The sequence below is a fragment of the Melanotaenia boesemani genome, chromosome 12 (assembly GCF_017639745.1).
Source record: "Melanotaenia boesemani isolate fMelBoe1 chromosome 12, fMelBoe1.pri, whole genome shotgun sequence".
In the NCBI taxonomy this organism is placed as follows: domain Eukaryota; kingdom Metazoa; phylum Chordata; class Actinopteri; order Atheriniformes; family Melanotaeniidae; genus Melanotaenia; species Melanotaenia boesemani.
This window is the reverse complement of record NC_055693.1, coordinates 20,234,343-20,254,143: the sequence shown is the minus strand read 5'-3', so window position 1 is coordinate 20,254,143 and position 19,801 is coordinate 20,234,343. Positions and strand designations below refer to the sequence as shown.

The 19,801-nt window shown below is 39.5% G+C and overlaps 1 protein-coding gene across 2 annotated transcripts in view; it reads left to right on the top strand.

Moving 5' to 3' along the window:
* The window catches only part of LOC121649840 (protein FAM126B-like), a 40,306-nt gene extending 21,001 nt beyond the window's left edge, over nucleotides 1–19,305 (top strand). Inside the window, exons 3-13 of one of the 2 annotated variants that reach the window (XM_042000941.1) lie at nucleotides 140–216; nucleotides 2,435–2,536; nucleotides 4,077–4,256; nucleotides 7,244–7,324; nucleotides 9,024–9,139; nucleotides 10,807–10,902; nucleotides 11,631–11,747; nucleotides 13,596–13,683; nucleotides 13,911–14,067; nucleotides 14,774–14,947; nucleotides 17,973–19,305. In XM_042000941.1, coding sequence (XP_041856875.1) covers nucleotides 166–216; nucleotides 2,435–2,536; nucleotides 4,077–4,256; nucleotides 7,244–7,324; nucleotides 9,024–9,139; nucleotides 10,807–10,902; nucleotides 11,631–11,747; nucleotides 13,596–13,683; nucleotides 13,911–14,067; nucleotides 14,774–14,947; nucleotides 17,973–18,634 — 1,824 coding nt within the window. In that variant the 5' untranslated portion in view covers nucleotides 140–165 and the 3' untranslated portion in view covers nucleotides 18,635–19,305. The remainder of the gene's footprint in view (nucleotides 1–139; nucleotides 217–2,434; nucleotides 2,537–4,076; nucleotides 4,257–7,243; nucleotides 7,325–9,023; nucleotides 9,140–10,806; nucleotides 10,903–11,630; nucleotides 11,748–13,595; nucleotides 13,684–13,910; nucleotides 14,068–14,773; nucleotides 14,948–17,972) is intronic. The other variant, XM_042000942.1, reaches the window with a different exon arrangement.
* Nucleotides 19,306–19,801: the final 496 nt, after the last annotated feature.

Below are 19,801 nucleotides of genomic sequence, written 5' to 3'. Positions count from 1 at the left end.
ATTACAAATGTGAGACAAATAAACAACTAGTTTTGTCCATTGTGACTTTGCATAAGCCAAACAATCACTATTGCACTTCTTCTGAATGTTTTCTCTCTTCTCCTTTGCTCTCCTTCTCCTGCCTCTCTGTGTCCACCAGGCAGCCAAGGGGGGTCTCTGACAAAGATGCTGGGTTCAGAGCGCAGTGTTGTAGAAGAATGGCTCTCCGAATTCAAGGTAAAGGTGCTCCTCTCCTCTGTGCTCATTTGTAAGTCATGACAATAAAGTGTAGTCCTCCGGGCTCTTTTCCTGTAGGTGTGTCACCTGTGATGCCGAGTTGATCGTAAAGACGTCTCTTGTTGCAACTTTTACCACCTCAGGCATTTAAGGATTGTCATTAAATTTAATGAATGCAAGTAAGAACTGTAGCCAGGTACCACATAAACTGCTGGATTTATGCAAGTGTTGCCATTACTGAAATGAGCACAAATAAATGCTTTTTAGCTTTAGCTTTATTCAATCTGGAGTTTTGGTCTTAGCTGGGAGATATATCCACCCTATAATCTATATTTCATGACCACAGTGATAGTAAGAACAAGTAAACTCAAAGCATCACAAAGATTTATATGTTCTGGTTTACAAAAACACTTTTTATAGTGATTCACTATTGTAATTTAATTTACTCTCAAGGCAGATTGTCACCCACAGTGTCATTAATAAACAGGCTGATACTCTTGTTAACTTTAGCACCAACCAGCTGGTTTTATTGTAGTTTTAACAGAACACACAGGCAGGTTTATCACAGAAGTGTCTTGCTGGTCTTTACATTCAGTCCACATTATCCTTTCTGCTCATGTTTTATTTGGAACCCCAAGGAGGTGTCTTGTTCTTCTTAAGGATCAAGCATTTTGGATGTTCTAAACCTCGCTGCTCTATATCAGGCTATATCCTCATCTTCATTAAAATGGATGTCGTAATCCCAGTTCTCCAAATTAGGGTCCAAACCGTATGTCAGCCTGATCACAATGATCTCAGAGATATTATGAGACCTGTCAAGATGCACAAAGGGGAACACTTGCCCTGCAGGCTGGTATGAATCATCTTCCTTATCTTTGTGGTCAACTTGCTCATTAAATCCAAAACATTAATTTAAATAATTTCCTTTGTTTAAAGTCAAAATGCAGCTTCTGCAGTCTTCTACTGTCTCTTCAAACTGAACTATAAATTATGTTTTTTTGACATCAAGATAAGAAGCAGAGACAGTTATAAGTTTGTTTCCTCTCAGGTACAATGCATTTTCTGGGTATATACTCTTTGTTTTGATATTTCCATTATTTGCTAGTTCATACTTGTATACATGTACACATTAAAGAGGAAACACTGAACTTCCTTTACGTGTATGTGAACTAAATACTTACAAGTTGCTAATTAAAACTCTTTCATTATAAAACACTAGTTCTGATCCCACTTGCAGCTTCCAGCAGCGTGAGTGAGTGATTAAATGTTGTTTTTGATCCATTATAATGTAATAAAATCTATCCACCTAAAATATTGGGATTGCTCTTGGACCCAACTTCAGACTCCACCTTGCATTTCTCAGATCTCAAATCAGATGAGATAAACTGATCAAGACATAAACATCACAGATTCCCTATTTGATAAGGTGATTACTGCCATATTCTGCCTTATAGCTGCTGCAACTATTTCAACTATTGTAAATGCTCATTTCACATACCTGTAATTGAAAAGTTAATAACATGGGCTTCAGGTGAAAGACAGGAGACTAGAAAGCAGACTGACCCAGACTGTTTAGAAAAAAGAAAGTTTTATAGGGTTAACAAAGGTGTCAGCACAAAATTCTAATCTACAGAAAGGATGGAAATAGCTTGCTGTGACCCATGGTGAGTGGTCATTTATAAGACAGAACACAGCGTACAGTCTGCAGCTAAGTGCCTTGCTGAGATGCCATCTCTACCGCCTGTCAACTGCAAACACTCAGTCTTGACCGTTTGACAAATATAACCCCGGGTTATTCAGAACCTGTCAGACATCATCACAAAGGTTCGTCCATAGCCTTAAAAAGTGATGTTTTTATTATTTTTTTATTTTTTTTTTTTTATAAAAATGCTGCTTCCACTTTCCCAAAAGCAGCCTCTCTGAATTTCCCATTCAGTGTTTTTGCTGCTGTTATTAAGAATGTTTTGTTTTTCAAGGTTATCGTTTGAAGTGTAACAGCTGGAGAACAGTAGTTGCATCATATAATACATGTTGCTAATATTTAGCTGCTTTAGCTTCATGGTCATTTTGTGTTGCTGTCAATACTTACTGGGAACACTTGGAGCCACAAAATACAAGTGAAATTTCATAGGTTTTTTTTGTCATACCTTTAGTGTTGTGCAGAAATGTTAAACTTGTGTGCAGTGTGTCAGTTGTCTACTGCTTCTTTCTGCTTTAGTCCTTACCAGAAACCCACATCCCCAGCTACGCCGGCAGCCTCCATCTAAAGAAGTCCCTGGTGCCAGCACTCTACAGAGTCATCCAGGATCCAAACAACGAGGTGAAACACTACAGAGCCCATGTTTTCTGCTCTTTTTGTTGCTTGTGACTCATAGGATGATGTTTCGATTGACACTGAGCATGAGAGTGACACACAACTCAGTCCTCAGAGTTTTTGTGTGAGAACATAATGAAAGGGGTGCAGTGGCAGCCACATCACCTGAGATATGGTACACACCGTTCCCTGTGTACTGCACACACACACTGGCCTTTGAAAAACAAACTAGAGCATCTGCTGCCCACACCAGAGGAGCAACATGTACAATCACTCTACACAAGCACCCTGCTGTTGTCTATCTTTGCACAGATGTGCTCTACAGCTGTACAGCCAAGCTATCATTTATTTCTGTTAAAAGACCTAACAACATGATTTTTTAGCAAATGTAAAAGGCATTCTGAGAGGGTGGACTTTAATTTTACTCTGATTCAGTTTGTGTATCAGGTTCTGCCCGCCACCATTTCCCCTCTATTTCACTCAAATTTGAGTGTCAAGCATCCAGGGATCTAAATTCCATTAGAGCTGTCAGTCTAGCTGCACAATCCCATTAATGATGAAACGAGTAATCCAGGAGGGTGTGTGTTCATGTGTGTATTTTTATGTTCGTGTGATATATAGAGAGAGAGGGAAAAGGATTGCAAAGTGTGCCTGATTGTCTTTTTTCTTTTCCCCTTGCTGACGACATAGAGGGCAAAGCCTTTGCCAAGTTCATTAATGAGTTGTCGCTTATTTCCCAGTCAGTCAGAGTGCAAGTACAAAACACACACAGGCACACCACTTACACAGCAGTGCTGTGTGGGCACTCACATTGGCTCAGCGGTCTCCCCTGAGGCTACATCTGCCCAGGCTTTCATTGTAGGGAATTATCCCCTCCACTCCTCTGCTCCCAGATACGTCCCTCTTTAGAATAACAACAAAACTTTCCTTCTGTCTGTCCTTTGTGTTGCATTACAGTCGAGATGATGTTTATTCATGTTTTAGGATAAAAACTGTCTTCTTGTTTGAGTAAAAAGGCTCTTAACCAGCAGAGAATGAAAGGAATGTCAAATCTCCCTATTATACATGTTTGCTTTCTTTTCTTTATCTTCACATGCATACGTTCGTATTTATATAGTTAAATCAAACTTTTGCAGATTTTTTTTACACTTGGATTTCTTAAAAATTTTTTTTTTTTTTTTTTTTTTCAGATTTTTGTTTTTGAAAATAAATTTTTTTAGTCAGTTTTTATTAGTTTATTTCAGATGTGCTTTTTATGCTTAATAAGTGAATTCAACACTTTATTTGCAGAAGTTTGTTTAAAACTTTGTGCCTTTCTTACACTAGATGTTTTGTTGTACCGTACCAGGACAAGAAAAAATTAACATGGTCCATATTTGATCCTACTAAACCAAAGCACTGAACCCCTGTCAACAATATTTGTACACTTTTGCGTTTTCTGGTATAATATGTCAAAATGTTTGCTGAGTTGCTGACATGTTTATTAGAAGAACCACAAAGGTTTTATGCTTGTGCTACTTTGCATTTATATCCACCTGCGTTCTAGCTGCTGGAGCCCGTCTGCCACCAGCTGTTCGAGTTGTACCGGAGCTCTGAAGACCGTTTGCGTCGCTTCACCCTGCAATTCCTACCCGAGCTGGTGTGGGTATATCTGCGCATCACTGCCAGCAGGGATCGCCAGAGCAACGGCTGCATCGAGGCCCTCCTCTTGGGAATGTATAACTTGGTGGGTTTCTGTCCTTCTGTGTCTGGTGGAGGTGTTTTTAAAGGCACATCATAACAGGAAGTACTGCAGAAGTTTTCTGCACTGTAGTCATGTGACGATTAGAGCTTTTTTTTGGTACAATTATTGTCAAAGAAAAAATCGCCATTTTACAGTTGTATCGATTATTATGTGTTAATTATTTCACAACACTGTAAATGTTTAAAATAACATGAACACTCCTTTAATTGTTTCTATCTTTTGGTCCCAACATAATAAAATAATAGAGAAACAAAATAAAATAACCACAAAGTTCCATTCCAACTAAATCCCCTCTGCTTTGTAAACAATGTATAAAACCTGTGTATTAACTCTGGATTTCTCTCAGACAAAAACTACTTTCTGCAAACTAAATTATAAAAGTGGTTTTGAACATTTCTTTTGAAACTGAGTAGAGAATTTAGAAACGGAAAAAAAACACTATGTTTTACTTCCAGCTGCCTTTTAGCAGAATAGCTGCTGTTTGACACAAGAATAATGCTGGAGCAGTGAAAATAAACAAACAAGACCATATATCTCAATTTCAATGCTGTTTCTTCTACAGATCATTGCGCACAGATGACTAAACGGCATCGATCTCTTGAGTCAGTTATGTTTGAACAGCAATACTCAGCTCTCAGCTCAACTTTGTTTATTTTGTTTTTTTCTGGTCTGTAGAAGGTAACTTTCAGTGAACGCGTCATGTTGCACTGTAAACCCAATCACTCATGCATAATTACAAAATTGCAAATGACACCATACTTCATTTCATTGCTACGTTGGGTAAACATTAATATAATTTAATCAAACTACTGCGCATTCATTTTTACTTTATTGGAAAAATCTGGTGTTTATTCTGCAGGTGCTGAATCATATTTGATGCATTTCCTCCTTTCTCTGCAACTTTTATGTCAAACTTTACAGGCTGGTGAGCTGTCCTCTACAATGACATCTTGGCCTTTTTTTTCCCTATAACCAAAACAATCCGACAAAGGATAATCTGTTTGTTTGGAGGGAATAACTATTCCTCTGCCGTACTTTCCCACTCTAACACGCCTCTTCTGCAACTTGCTTTCTTTTTCTTTCCATGCAAGCATCAACATGCAGAATTTTGTTTTCCTTCCGTGTGGAAGCTGTGCTGATCTGCTGTTATGGTTTAGGGCATCTTTTATGGAAAATTACAGTATTGTGGGATATTTATTACTTAAACATGGCATTTAATACCGTGATTAAATGTGAAATGAAGTTATAGTAATATCCCTTTTACACTGTAAAGAAGATTAAGGATACTCTTTAAAGTCAGACTGTAAGTTGATTTTATGACAGCTAAGTAATTATAAAGTGCAGAAAATGAGCAATTCTGAGAATAAAGTTGCTTTTGCTTCAGAATAAATGTCTGACATGGATAGATGGTGTGAGTGTGCACAAGCTGTGTAAGAGGTGTTGACAGTGACTGTAAGGACTGTCCACATTAAGTGTCTCTCAGATTAAGGGGCTGTGTTGGCTGTTACCATATTACTGTGGTCTTAAATGAGCAGTCTGGATAGTCACAGCATCCTGCTACTGAACTAACAATTGGCCAGCTAGGATTTTTTATTGATTGCTGTTGGTTGACAAAGGGAACCTTGTAATGTTCTCAGTTCTGCTTTCTGTTCCCATGTCATCCCACCTTTATTCAATGTCATAGATTCAGTTAGAGATTTGTACATGTTAATGATCAACATGAGGTAAATCTGTTACTGCTTGAATTGGATAGACATGCAGTTGTCATGTATTTGGCTGGACGGCAGTTTTTTTTTTAGAAACTTACCTGATGTTTAAACAATAGTTAACTCTGAATGAATCTTGCAGTTGAACATGCTAAAGAAAAACAAAATTGCTGGTCATCTTTTGGACCCTATCATTGAAGAGGTTTTATGTTTTTTGACTTTCAAGATGACCTACAGGGAAATAGTTAATGGATAGGTCTGAGGTAGATTGCAACACTAGGAAACACCCTTGGGGATATGTGCAAAGAGCAAGAAATATCAATTGAAAGAGCTCCATGTCAGCCAGCAGTGCTAAGGGCATATTCATGAATAATTTATTCCACTGTGTCTATACTTCCCAACACTTACAGACACACAGCACATGCTCAGCGACCTCTGAGCTCTGATAAACAGCTCTGCTGTCAGCAGTTCCTTTAAATAATCTGAGATATACTGTCAGCCAGCTTAGGGGCAAAAAGAAGGAGTCCTATCATGTAGAAATGGAAACAGTTGAAGTGATAAGGTTTTGTTGGTTCCTTGTTCCAAAACCTAGATGAAAAACCAGAAGATAAAGTTTGGTTAGCAAAGAAAAAAACAGTTGCTGAGATAAAACATAGATATTTGATTCTTAGAGAAAACATAATTATTTTAGCACCTCTTAATCATTTAAATAATTAAATTATTTGCTAGCATACATATGGCTGAAGAAATGTTTTTATAACTCCTACACACCACTTAAATCTCTTTCAGCTGCTTATAATTGGTTTTCGGAGCATGGTAAGTCCAGCATTTGCTTACTGCCAAGCAAAAGTGCTCAGCTATGCATCCCAGTGAATATACTTAATCATTTCAGTTGTGATTGTGTCTGGTGGAGATAATCAGGCGTTACTTTTAGAAATGGCATCTTTTTTAGAGGCTCATTAAGTTTAGCAATATGAATAACAGAGGGAAATTGGAACTGAGTGGACACGCCGCTGGCTGTGACATTTATTCACAGTCAATAACGTCCACAAACAGAATAATCGTATACCTTCTCAACATCACGGGGATAAAAGGTCATGCAGGAGTTGGTAACTGTTTGCTGATAAATGTTTGCATCCATTCCTCTCAATAGTGATTGACTAGGTTATATAAGTTTTAGTATAAAGAAAAATGTTTATCAGTCTGTTATTTAATGCATGCTGCATTCTCTCGCTGACAATGCTTTCCTGTTTGTCTCTGCAGGAAATTGTTGACAAAGATGGCAACAGCAAGCTCCTTTCCTTCACGATCCCATCGCTGTCAAAACCATCAATCTATCATGAGGTAGGACTCCTAACTGTTCTTTTCTGCCATGTTGTGATGCAACTTTCTTTAGTTTCTAACCACTTCCTACCTTCGTCACATCTCAGGGGGTCATTGAAATGGCTATTTGAAAGATGGTGCCTCTATTGTGTCCCAAAGCTATAAGAGGTTTATTTTTATTAACCTCACCTCAAGGGCTCAGCTGAGTTAGTAGTCCCTGTCTTCCAGAGCAATGTCTCTGTTATTCAAAGATTTAATTATAAAGAGCATTTAATAATGCATGTGCATGTTGATTTCTCTGAATTTAAAATGAGAGCACTTGGACTTTCATCGATTCCTCTTTCACTCTGCTTTGCATCACTGTCATGCAGGGTTTGTCCACCCTTGCTCAATTGACCTGCTGACAGAAACGGGACACAGCGGTTATGTACTGTTGTCTAGACCTAGAATTCATTAACTCAATGTTTAACAGAATATTTTGACCCCTGATCATTTTGGGCTAATGTCCAGATCTTTTGGCTCTTTTCACCCCCCAAAGCGTACAGTGAATATTTTCATACAACACGACAGCCCTCAGTCGCTGCCCATCTGTGCACATGTGTGAATGGTGATGAGATTAGAGTTTGTGGTGTTTGCTGAACGTGATTTATCATGGTAATTATAAGCTTCAGAAGCTCTTCCCTACATGCTGAGAGAATGAAGTAAGCACAGGAAGGGAGGGATCTTACATGTATTTGTGTGTATAAAAAGCAAAGCAAATCTCTGTGACTGTAGTGTGGCTCTGCCTCACGTGGCCTTATCCCCAGGCTTCCAGCAATAAAATACACCCCAGTCTACCTTCCTCTCTTCCTCACTTCCCTCTTTTTTTATGCATCTTCTCTTTGCTCCTTTTGCAAAATTACTCAAAGGTGACCCCTGCTCTGCATACCACTGATAGAAGCATCATATGACCTTATTTGTACATGGTTTTAGAGTTCATACTGTCATTATGCGCGTCTTTTCCTCTTTCTGTTGCACTTCATGTTGAGTTGTGTCTCTGGTCTGTCATAATGCAGGACAGTGCATACTTGTCAGTAATAATATGGCAGCAAAAAGAAACTTAATGATTGCAGGGGTAGTGGTGGCAGAAGATGGGAACTCTGAGGCTGTGCAGAGGTCTGTGTGCTAAAGAAATATTATGATGGTCAGATGAAATAGAAATTAAGGACAGTTGGTGGGAAATTTACCCAGCAGAGTTGGTTTGTCATTCAATTGAGGCAACGGTGTGTATAACCTTTTAATGATAGCAGGGTGTCTCCAGTAGAAGAAAGGATTAAGACATATAAAGGGACTAAAGTGGAATTGAGAACTTAATGTTGTGTAAAGAAGATGAAAAGATAATTGAAAATTGCTGATTTTGACCAAAGAGTTGTACAGTCTGTAGTTTTTTTAAAAGAATGTAATATTAGACCTTAAAAGCAACAATTAAGCCAAGCAGAGAGATGACAGAGGTTGCATGGTCCAGTCAAAGGTGAAGACTTGGTGGAGCAGCTCAGGAGCGAAATGATTCAACTTTTAAAAATGGAGGGAAAAAATGTGAGCACTTACCATAGCAGTTCCCCATTTATGCCCAGCTAAGCTAGCGATGTGCTATTTTTACTTCCTTTTAAATAAACAGACAAAGCTGTTGATAAAAATGTAACTGCAAAATAATATATATACTTTTTGTTTGTTTGTGTAGCCTTCTAGCCTGGGGTCCATGGCTCTGACAGAGGGAGCTCTATGTCAACATGACCTGATCAGAGTGGTGTACAGCGGCCTCCACCCTCAGAGAGAGACCTTCACTGCACAGAACAGGTACCACATGAATTAAAACACTTCTTAACAGATGAAAGTGAGATTTAGTGCAAACAGCATAAGAGGCTATTCAGCCTCTAAACAAATGTGACGTCAACATACCATTTTTAACCCTGTGGATATTCTCATTCTCACTTGTATATTATTTTTGCCCTAAATAGGATATAGCTCAACGAGAAAGAATCTTAAGGTAATCAGATCATAACCCTTGATAAAGCCTCGAACAAGTAGACTTAGCAAGCCTAAGAGCTTTTTTGGCTCTCGCACTGTTTCTGCAACTGTGGATGAATGATAATCTCAGCATAGTAATGAGGCATGCCAGAAATCCTGCCCGAAAATGGTTCTCTGCTACACTGAAATTAGCAGCGTGGCACATGCTTATTTGCAGCGACATACATGCTGAAGCAGCCATCCAAGCTGTCACGTGAGGGCAGTACAGATAACACTGGTCACCCTGTAGATGGTCCAGAGCGACGTGGCTGCCATGAACAAAGACCATCATAAACATAGTGGATGGATTGCAGCAAGTCCAGGCCTCATAGCTTATCTGGAAATCCATTTGTGTGACTAGGCCTGAGGTAGTGCTTATGAGAAGAAGAGCCAAAGCTCCTAAGAGATGGCAGCCTCACTCCAACTAATAATATACTCCCCTGCACAGTCGGTTATGGCCTTTATACTCCTGCTCCTTCTCCTAGTTGTCTACTGCTGACACCCATTTCCAGTAAAAGCCACTTTTTTTTTTTTTTTTTTTTTAACTTATCCAGTCCAGCATAGTAGCAGCAGAATGATGGGCTGGCTGCTGCTGAACATATTTGCTTTGCCAAGGGGAGCTTTTTGGGTATAAGGTTCCTCTTGATAATCAGATTTTCTTTTTATTTATTTATTTGTTTTAATTTTATTTATTTATTTTGAATTATGGAACTTATGTAATCTTGCTGGACCTGACCGGAGGGGACAGAAATAAAGGAGAATAATGAAGAAAAGTAAAAAGGAAAGTAAAAAAACGGAAGAGGAGACAAAGAAAAGCCACTAATTTAAAACCGATAGTTTGTTTGATATCATTTAAGTACCACTATCTGTTATATCAGGAAAGATTATTCACACAGCAGAAGTTATTCTTTAAATCTTTCATTGACTTTTGCAGATAAAGAAGTTACTGGTAGTTTTCAGTTAAACAGGCTTGCAGAAGAGCTGTCAGTCGCAGCTTCCAAATCTCATGCAAGTGTTATGTTAGTTGATTAAGTGGCACCCATGTTCACCCACTTAATTCCAGCTTTACAATATAAAAACATTCCACTTACATACTTTTGGAATATTATTGCTAAATATCTTACCAAAAACAGAGTTTTACCCATTGTGCTTTCGACCTTTTCATCACTTATATGATGTGTCTTGAGAGTTTAGAAGTGATTATTCGGTATATTTAGGCCATGCAACTATGAACAATGCACTGAACATTAGACCTGTTCAAACGGTTTGCCGAGCATATGAATTAACAGCTGCTCAACTCTCCATTACTCTTTGTGATGTTTAAATTGGATTACATATTTTAAGCTGAGGTAGGTTTGATATATAATGAAATATTTTGACTTCTCTTTATTTAGCTAAGTAAACTGCATTCTAATAAGAGTTTGTATTGCTGTGCTTGTCTCTGACTGTGGTTGCAGGTTTGAGGTGCTGTGTTTCCTCATGCTCTGCTACAATTCAGCAGTGGTCTACATGCCACTTTCTTCCTATCAGTCGGTCTGCAGGATGAGCTCACGGTGAGAAAAACACATCTACTGCACATGTCCTGTTGTTCTTTTTGTATGCAATTAGTTGTCGCCCTCTCCTCTTCTACATTTTAAATGACTTATTTGCCCTTTGGCTGGGACACAATCACCATCTCTTCCCTGTAGTCACATACTAACCCCAGCGGCCCATCGTTCTCTTTGAAGGAGGATTTGAGAAGGACAATTTTATTAAAGCTCAGTTAATCAGCTCATGTGGTTTTCCAAATGAAAACCAAACTGCTGGATACTTGTTTCAATCTGTCTGAAACACTGGGACGCCCTGGAGATAGGATCAATGTGGAATTCACAATATGAGGATCTGTGGTGGAGCCACTGCCCAGTGATTGTTGCGTACAGACTGTTCAGGATATGAGGCCCTGCCTCCTGCAAGCGAACACAGACGGTGCCTGAAGCAAGCTCAGTCTAGACGGATAGCAAACTGTGGCTTCGAAGACTTTTGAGCGTTCTTTTGATTCCCTGTTGTCTAATTTTGTCTCACCTCTACAATGTAAAATAGTTAAAATTTAGCTCTCCATGCTTACAGTTTGATGTGTCTCCTCTTCAGTTAGTTTTTCTCAGGAAATAAACATTTGTTCCTTTTTTTTCCATCCAGGTTTGACTGATCTCTGCTTCTTTCTTCAGTTAGTGGAAATGTTATTTAATCAGTAAAACCCTCGCTCTTATTTTTCCTCCTGATCCATACCCCCCTCCCCCCCAAGGCTGTGCGTATGTGGTTTCCCCCGGCAACAGCAAAAACTTTGGAGAGAACCTTGCAACCGTGTGCTGCTGGACCCTGAATTCATGGTGCAGATGCTGACGGCCGTTTACCATGCCATGTACGTATCTTTGAATTATTTTGTTTTTCATTTTGCCATGTGAAAGCACAAAGATTAATCTTCAGTTATACTTGCATGACAAACATTGTTCATCTGACCACCTGGATGATATTTTAGGTCTCTACCGAGTTCTGAGAAAAATAAATTGGTTTTTGAAAAGCCAATTCACTCTTCATTCGGTAGTTTTCTTATCCATGCCACATATAAATACTGTTTTCAGAATCCTAGTAAACACAGATAAATGATGAAAGTGACACAGAGTGTTAGATGATCAGAATGAAGATGATTGCATATGTTTTAAACCTTGCTTAAACATTTTACAGTCAGGTTGTTTAACAGGTCCTGTTATTGTAAGTGCAGCATCAATGATGAGATGGTTTTAGTTTGCATTGAAAATCTCCTCAAAGGATAAGCTGGCACTCTAGCAAGGACAGAGGCCTCCCACTGTATTCACAGATTACATCTGCAGTGTATTATGGGAGCAGGTGATCTCATCCCCCTACGAGGACAGTCACTGCAAAGCTGATTATAGCTCCTTGATGACAGGTAGTCCTCAGAGATAGATCTCCTGATATGATAGTGACTGGAATCACTACTATGACGGGCGTACTGGCAGGAAGGCAGGAATAGAATGAGTTAACATTCTGCCTCATTGCTGCTGTAAGGTCACACGTCAGCAATCAGGAGATTGGGGTGAACAGTACTGCTCATTTAAAATTAAAATAAAGAAAACCTTGTGTTTGCATATGTGAAAGGAAAAGAATAATTATTATTATAATTAAAATAATTATTTTTATTTATTATTAATCCATGCCTCAGTGCTGTCTTGAGCTCAGTGCTCGTGAAGGGCAGGCAAACATGAATCCACAGCTCCACACATGCAGAGGGACCTTGGCTCACACAGAGGACACTGGGATTTAGGTCAATATGTCTGCTGATGATGTGTAACAGTAATGCCACATGAGGACATGAAGAAAGGTCTGTATGAATATCAGAACATCAGAAGCAAAAGAAAGGAACATGCTTTTTTTGTTTACCAGGTTTAAACCATATTCTGGCACTTTTTCAGCCTCAAAACATCAAAGAGCCTTTTTTTTTTTTTTCTTCTTTTTTAAAAATCTGCCCATTCATCTCGGCCTTTTGATCTGGAGTCTAAAGGGAACCTCGAAGCGTTTATTCCAGGCTGTGTGATTGTTGCATTTTGCAGGACTGGATCAGTGAGATCAGATGGTTATGTCTGTTGTAAATGTTTTTGTTTCTTTATATATATATATATATATATATATATATATATATATATATATATATATAAAAGAAAAATATTGGGTGGAGGAGGTTGAGGACCAACAACACTTAAAGGGACTGCCTGGGGGATGCCCCTAGGTGCTGAAATAGACACGGTATCCTGTTTAATGATTAACCTGTTTTGACTCTGTAATGTTTACTGTTTAGTGTAGTACATTTCTAAGTTACATACAAGCTTAATAAACAGGTTGTGAATATCATCAACCTTATAATCAGCTCTGCTGAGTCATGCATTCATGATCTGTAGCTGTAACTGGTAACCTATCCATTACAGTGGGAATATGACACATAATAAAATAATTTTAACATGTGACAGCTACATTTAGCTGTGAATTCACATCACATTTTCAAACCTCATTACAGATTAATTATACATTTACATTAGATAAATGGATAGATGGATGCTTTCATCTCTAAATAACCTAGATAACTGTAGTATAAGGGATGTGGCTCAGACATTAAAGGAACTTGTTGGAGTCTCCTGTTTCCTCTAATACGTTTGTAATATGATGTTATAAATGCCGGTGTTTTTGTTTTGTGTAGATACAATGGGGAGTGGGAGATGGGGCGAGAAGCTCTGGAAGACATTGTGTACCGGGCCCAGCTTGAGCTTTACTCACAGCCTCTTCTGGTAAAACCAACAGCACTTTCTGGATAAAGTTAAAGAAAAGCAGTCTGAATGTTTATAACTGTGAATTTTGATAAGAAAATTAACATTTTGATTTCCTGTTAAAAATCAGCATCAGCAGACTAATTTGGATCATGAACATAATCAAGTTTTAAAATTTTCAGAGACCTTTTTGGCTTTAGTTGATTAATAGTTCATTATTTTGCACCTGTGTTTTATGTCTACTTCAGCTAGGGAATGCCATGAAAAACTCGCTACCAGAAAGCGCTCCCGATGAGCCACGGGGGCGCAAGGTGCTCCAGGTGGAGGTGACACCTACCATCAGCCGTATATCCATCTCAGCAATCACCACCGCCTCCATACGGCGCCACCGCTGGAAGCGAGAGGGTAAGGTTAAAGACTTGAAACGGCAGAAAAATCTGCCATCTTGGTTGCAGCACACTGTGAAGTGGACCAGTCTTCAGTGCAGGAGAGAAATCACAATCTGTTTATGTTTTATTCATTACTAATGTAGAAACCAAGGTAGGTCGTGCAGGTAAAGGGAGCATTTTACTTATGATTAAGCCGTAACTTTACAGTTTGTTACCTTTTTTTAATATTTACATAAGGCCGCAAGAGGGAACGTTTTGGTGAGAAAGACTTCTCTGATGTTTATCCCAACAGTGAGAAGGATACTTGTTTTTTTGTAAACCCTTTGCACCATTAGCATCATCTAAATGGTGTTTTCATGTCAGTTATTTTTGTAATTGTGTTCATTAGTTTGTGTTTAGGTGCTCGTGTCACTCACTGCTCCCTATTGCTCTCTTTTTTTTATTTGCTTGTCTTGTGTGCTTTATATCAACAATAAAGATTAAGGTTGGCGGTTTGAGAGAATCTCAAAATAAAATGGTGCCTGTAGATTCTGCTGGGTCCATTTTAGCCAGTAGATGGACATTTGGTGGGGTAGCGTCATTTCTTAGAAATCCTTTTTTTCTGAATTTTGTAGGCTACACTTAAATTTAGACAAATGCTTTGCCCAAGAATAGGCCCGCGTTGGTTAACGCTTGCTGCTACTAAAGAATCGCATTTCCTCATCTGTGTTGTTGACTCCCAGATTGTTTTGACTACTCAACCGCTGCAGAGTTGAGCTTCACCTTCAGTCCTCCTAGCCTCGCCCAGAACCAGCACCACCCTCCCTGGGAACCTGCAGCTAAAGAGGAAAGAGGAGGGCGGCATCACAGCCACCACAGCAGCAGCAGCATCATCATTCCCCCCATCACACTTGAGGGTAGGGGACTGGGGTGGACGCTCAGAGCAGAGAGGGTCTCGGGAGGAGGTGCCTCTTCAATCTTCATCTTCCCGACCCTCCTCCTCCTCCTATTCCTCCTCAGCTTGAGGCAGTTAACTCTGCCGTTCCCATTGTTGCTGCCTCTTCACTTCCCCAGAGTATACTAACTCATCCAGTCTATAAGACCCTCAGCCAACAACCCCTCTACTACCAGACCATTGCTGCATTTAAGTGGAAGAGTCTATTCTGGGGTTGAAGGAAGTGCGGCTAGCTGCCATTTTGCATGGGCCTGTTATATCACATTTTCTATTTTACTCATCATTCCTTCAACTTCAGACCGCTCCCCTTGTCACTCACTGAGCATGTTTAGCACCCAGCCTGCAACATGACCCTCAAATCTGGGCTTTCTCAACATGTCTGATAATTGATATCATCAATTTTTTTTTTTTCAATCTTAATGAGGATTATAGATAAAAGCTGGCATAGACTTACTGATTTCTTGTCTGCACTGCCCCTCTGTGTCTGACAGCACCAAATGTTTGGCCTCAGCCTAACACTGTCCATCTGCTGCAGCCAGTCTGCAGAAAGAGATCGTCCATTTTGTTTTGTAGTCCAGCAGCTTCGCTCAGTGCCAGTCCAGCATCGTTGCATTTCTTTACCACAGCTCAGTGAGTGGGAACGAGCTCTGCATGCACATGCCTCGGCAAGCTTCAGGAATTTCTGCGAAAAACACACAACTCTGGAATCTTTAGCTTCAAGGCCAAATGAACAGACCAAACAGTGCCTGATATCTTGAGAGACAAAAGCTGCTCCATTGACTGTATGGACCATCTGGTCTCATGTAGACATGTCCATTTTCATTCATGGTTGTTTTGAAATCTTGAAACATCAGTCAGACTGAAGATCAGCTCATTTCCTGGCTTATTTTTGGTGTTTGAGCACCATCCAGTCTTCTTCCAGTGATCTTTCACTTTATTCAGTGCAGCTGTGCAGGAAAAGTTCTTTAATGTGTTTATGTTGAAATTAGTCACCCAGTTAAGAGAGACCTGTGATTATTTCAAAAGAGGATTGATCAGCCACTGTCCGTGTATAATCACTGGATGTTCAGAAATAACTACCTGTACAAACATCCTTTAGTTTGGAGCTGCATTGCTTTAATATTAGCAGTGACTTGTGGTTTTGCATGTTTAAACATTCTGATTGCTTTTGCTCTACAGTAATTTTCCAACCATATTTTTCTTTTTAATTATTTACCCTCCTTCTAAGCTGAAGTTAATTTCTATTCTTCTTCCCATTGAAAATTGTAAGTGAGTGAACGTAATACGTAGCTACTCTAAAGCTTCTGCCGTTAAAGGGGCAGTTTTTACAACTCTAAGCTCACATTGGTGTGTAAAGTTGCTTGGATTTTTCTTTGCTTTAAGTTGAGGATGATTTCAGTATTTTTGAGGTGTAAAAGATATACAAATGACATCTCAGCAAAATATATAACATGTAGCAAAATTTCCACTAGCAAAAGCGGTATTTATCTTGGCTACATCACATACTAAAAAAAAAAATACAAGAATAGCTTTTTTTAATTTATTTTTAAATTTTATTTATTCATTTATTTTACTGCAAAGAGGCTCTGATTAGCAATTTACAAAGTTCCGATGCACATGGAAGAAAAATTAAGTATAGTCTCTAAATTGTAATGTTTTTGTGACATAAAAAATCATCTGGTCTTTATCAGATGTTAAGATCAGCTTCATCTACAACTAAGATGAATAACATATGACCCTTTACATTGTCATTACTCACTGAGCAAAAATTAGGCACAAATCCAGAAGCAGTGTATGAAACATTAAGCTCACCTCATGAATCTGTAGCTTGTAGAACCACTTTTAAATTATTTAAATAACTTGAGGAAAGTGTTTACTATATGATCCAGAAGTCTTCTGGTTTGTTTAGATGCATAGTACGCAGTGTAATCTGTTGTTGTTCATTCAGAGTTTATCTACTTATTAATATCCTGTGAGCACCAGCTGATGTTTTTTTCCCCCATCATTATGATTTATACATTAAACCTCAATATTGAATCACCATTTAGATGAAAACAAACAAGTCAAACACCAGTTGCAGCTGTGTTGGTAGAGCTTATAGTCCAAAGCTATTCATTTGGGGTTTGGGTCTGTGATGGCTTGCAGACTGGCCCATTTAGCCTTCTGTGCCGCCAGCTCTAACTGGAGAGCTATCGATCTGATGAGGTGAAGCGACTCGCCTCAGCACTCCCCACTAATTGGCAGGCTCATCTCGACCGGCCAGCCATGTGGCCACTGCACTGGAGAAGCAAGGGATTGGGGAAAAGGAGAGCATGCTTCTTCTCCTGTTATGTGCATGTCAGTCCAGACCTTTCTCAGTTTCTCTTTTTCTTTTCTGGTGATGTCCTTGGTTCCCTGTCGTCCTATTCTGCTTGTCCCAACGATGCATGATGGAGAGAGACAGCTGATCACCTGTCTCTTTTTTGACAGGCTTTACCCTGCATACTGTATGTCAGTAATATGCTTTTATTATTATTTTTTATTTATTTTTCTAACAGTTTATAATTTTTTTTTCCTTTCAGCTTTCAAAGTGAGGCCATGAATGGATTTAACATGTTTGAATGATTCCCTTCATGTGAATGTTCTTTTTACATCTACATATAAACCAAAGCTGTGGTGGAAAAGAGATGAAAAAGTGACAATATTCGAATGATGATGTGATGTTTGTTATGACTGAAATTTTAATATGTTGCAAAGAACTCATCGTATTTAGGTTTGTTTCCATTATTGGACTACGAATGGAAATTAGCACTTTGCTATATCCGGTATATTTACAGCAATATTGGTACGTTCATTAATATTCACTGTCCCATTCAAATAAACGATTAAATAGAGTTTCAATTTTGATCAAGATCATAGCATTTATCAGCATCAGCTCAACCTTTCTTTGGCTTCACTCACATTACTGTTTCTGTGTCATGCTTTCTTCTGTGTGTTAACACGTCCAGATGCTGATGGCATGAGCGGCGGGGAGGATTCCTTCAACGTCAACGACCCAGATGAGGGTTTCTCCTCAGGGGCTTCCAACAGCAGCCAGCCCAGCGGCACCAAGGCTGGCGGCGGCATTGGGCCAAGGGGCGGCAGCCTGAGCTCAAGCAGTAGCAGCATCAAAAAAGCCATCACGGCCCGCCTGTCTCGAGACAAGGAGAAAGAAAAGGAGAAGGAAAAGAAACGTGAGAGGGAGGCGGAAAAACAGGTCGAACTGTCTTCAGATCACCAGATTGCTGAGAGGAAGCATCATCAGAGGCAGCAGTCACCCCCAGCCAGCATCACCTTAGAGGCCATCCACTTAAGTCCCATAAAAAAGCACCTGAGCTTCCCTGCAGGGTCCACGCTGGTGCGGACTGGCAGCACGTCCTCCAGCAAATCCTTTGACTGCATGAGTTTCAACCTGAACGGAGGTGAGGATGAGCGAGGGGAGGTAGCGGGAGGCTCTGGAAAGGAAGGAGGGCTTGTAGCAGGAGGCTCCCACCGCCACTCCACCATAAGCCTAAAGGAGGAGCACCTGATCAGGCCAGAGGAGGCGCAGGACCTTCTGTCCCCAGGGACTCCTCTTAATAAGCAGTCACGCTCCCCGAGCTTCAACATGCAGATCATATCACAGGTTTAATGTCCAGGGAATGGAAGACACACACACACACACTCGTATAAAGTTACTTGTAACACCCTTATGCAGTTTTTCTCTACAGCAGCTCAACTTTGACTATTTCTGTCCACCTGTGTGTGTGTGTGTGTGTGTGTCTGTCTGTGTGTGTTTATGAGGTGAGATCAGATCTTCAGATCTCTAGAGATTTGTCTATCCTTTTAACATCCATTAAACTGTGACCTGCAGTTGTTGCTGGTGAGTTTTCGGAGAACGCATCATTTGAGAAGTGGTTAAAAACTTCCCACTGCTGTAACTACAGTGGAGCGTAAAAGAGTCCAGCATGTCACTGCGTCCTCTCATCTGACCAAGCTGAGCATTCCACACACAAACTCTCCTCTAAAGGAGAAGGGAAATTTTCTAAAGGATCCCACATTCGCTGTAGGTCACATATGACATTTCAGATGTTTTGAGTTTCAGACTGAATCAGTCAGTATGAATCAGCAATAACACTTATTGTTGCTCATTGTGGAGAAAAGTGTATGTGGGGGGATTATTGTTCCTTCACATTTTCTTTCCTTTCATTCCGGGGCTCAAGTGCAATCATTCTTGCTGATTTCCCTCATCGTTAAATGCTGTTTTTAGTCAGTCATACTTTTTTTTTTTTTTCTTTCTAAAATCAAAATTTAAATCGAAGTCCAAAGAAGCCTTTTGTTTTTTTGTTTTTGTGTTTTTTTTTTTTTTTTTTTTTTTTGGTTTTGTTCTTTTTTAGTTGTTTGTTTGACAATTATTTTAAGGAAATTAGTCAGATCCAAGTGTCAGCTCAGTACTTTTTATTCTGACAATTACGTAATTTGATTTATAAAATCAGACTTCTATGATTGTTGTTTAACCAAACTGGAATGTGGTAAGAGTTTGGACAAATGTAAAGAAATCATTACGGTGCAGCTACATGAGAAAGAACGTACGTCTTGTCTTTATTTCAGACCTGAAGCAGGATAGTGCTGAGGAGCTGCACTGGACAGTACAGCTGTGTGCGCCACTAAAGGCAGTAACTGTATCTTCTGTTTATTTTTTTCCATCTAAAAGCAATGCTGGTGTTTCTTGCTCTGTTAGAGCCGTGGCTTGTATCTGTTTGTGTGTGTCAGGTCACGTCAAAGCTGGTTATTTACTCCCCTCTGGAGGCTTGGAGTA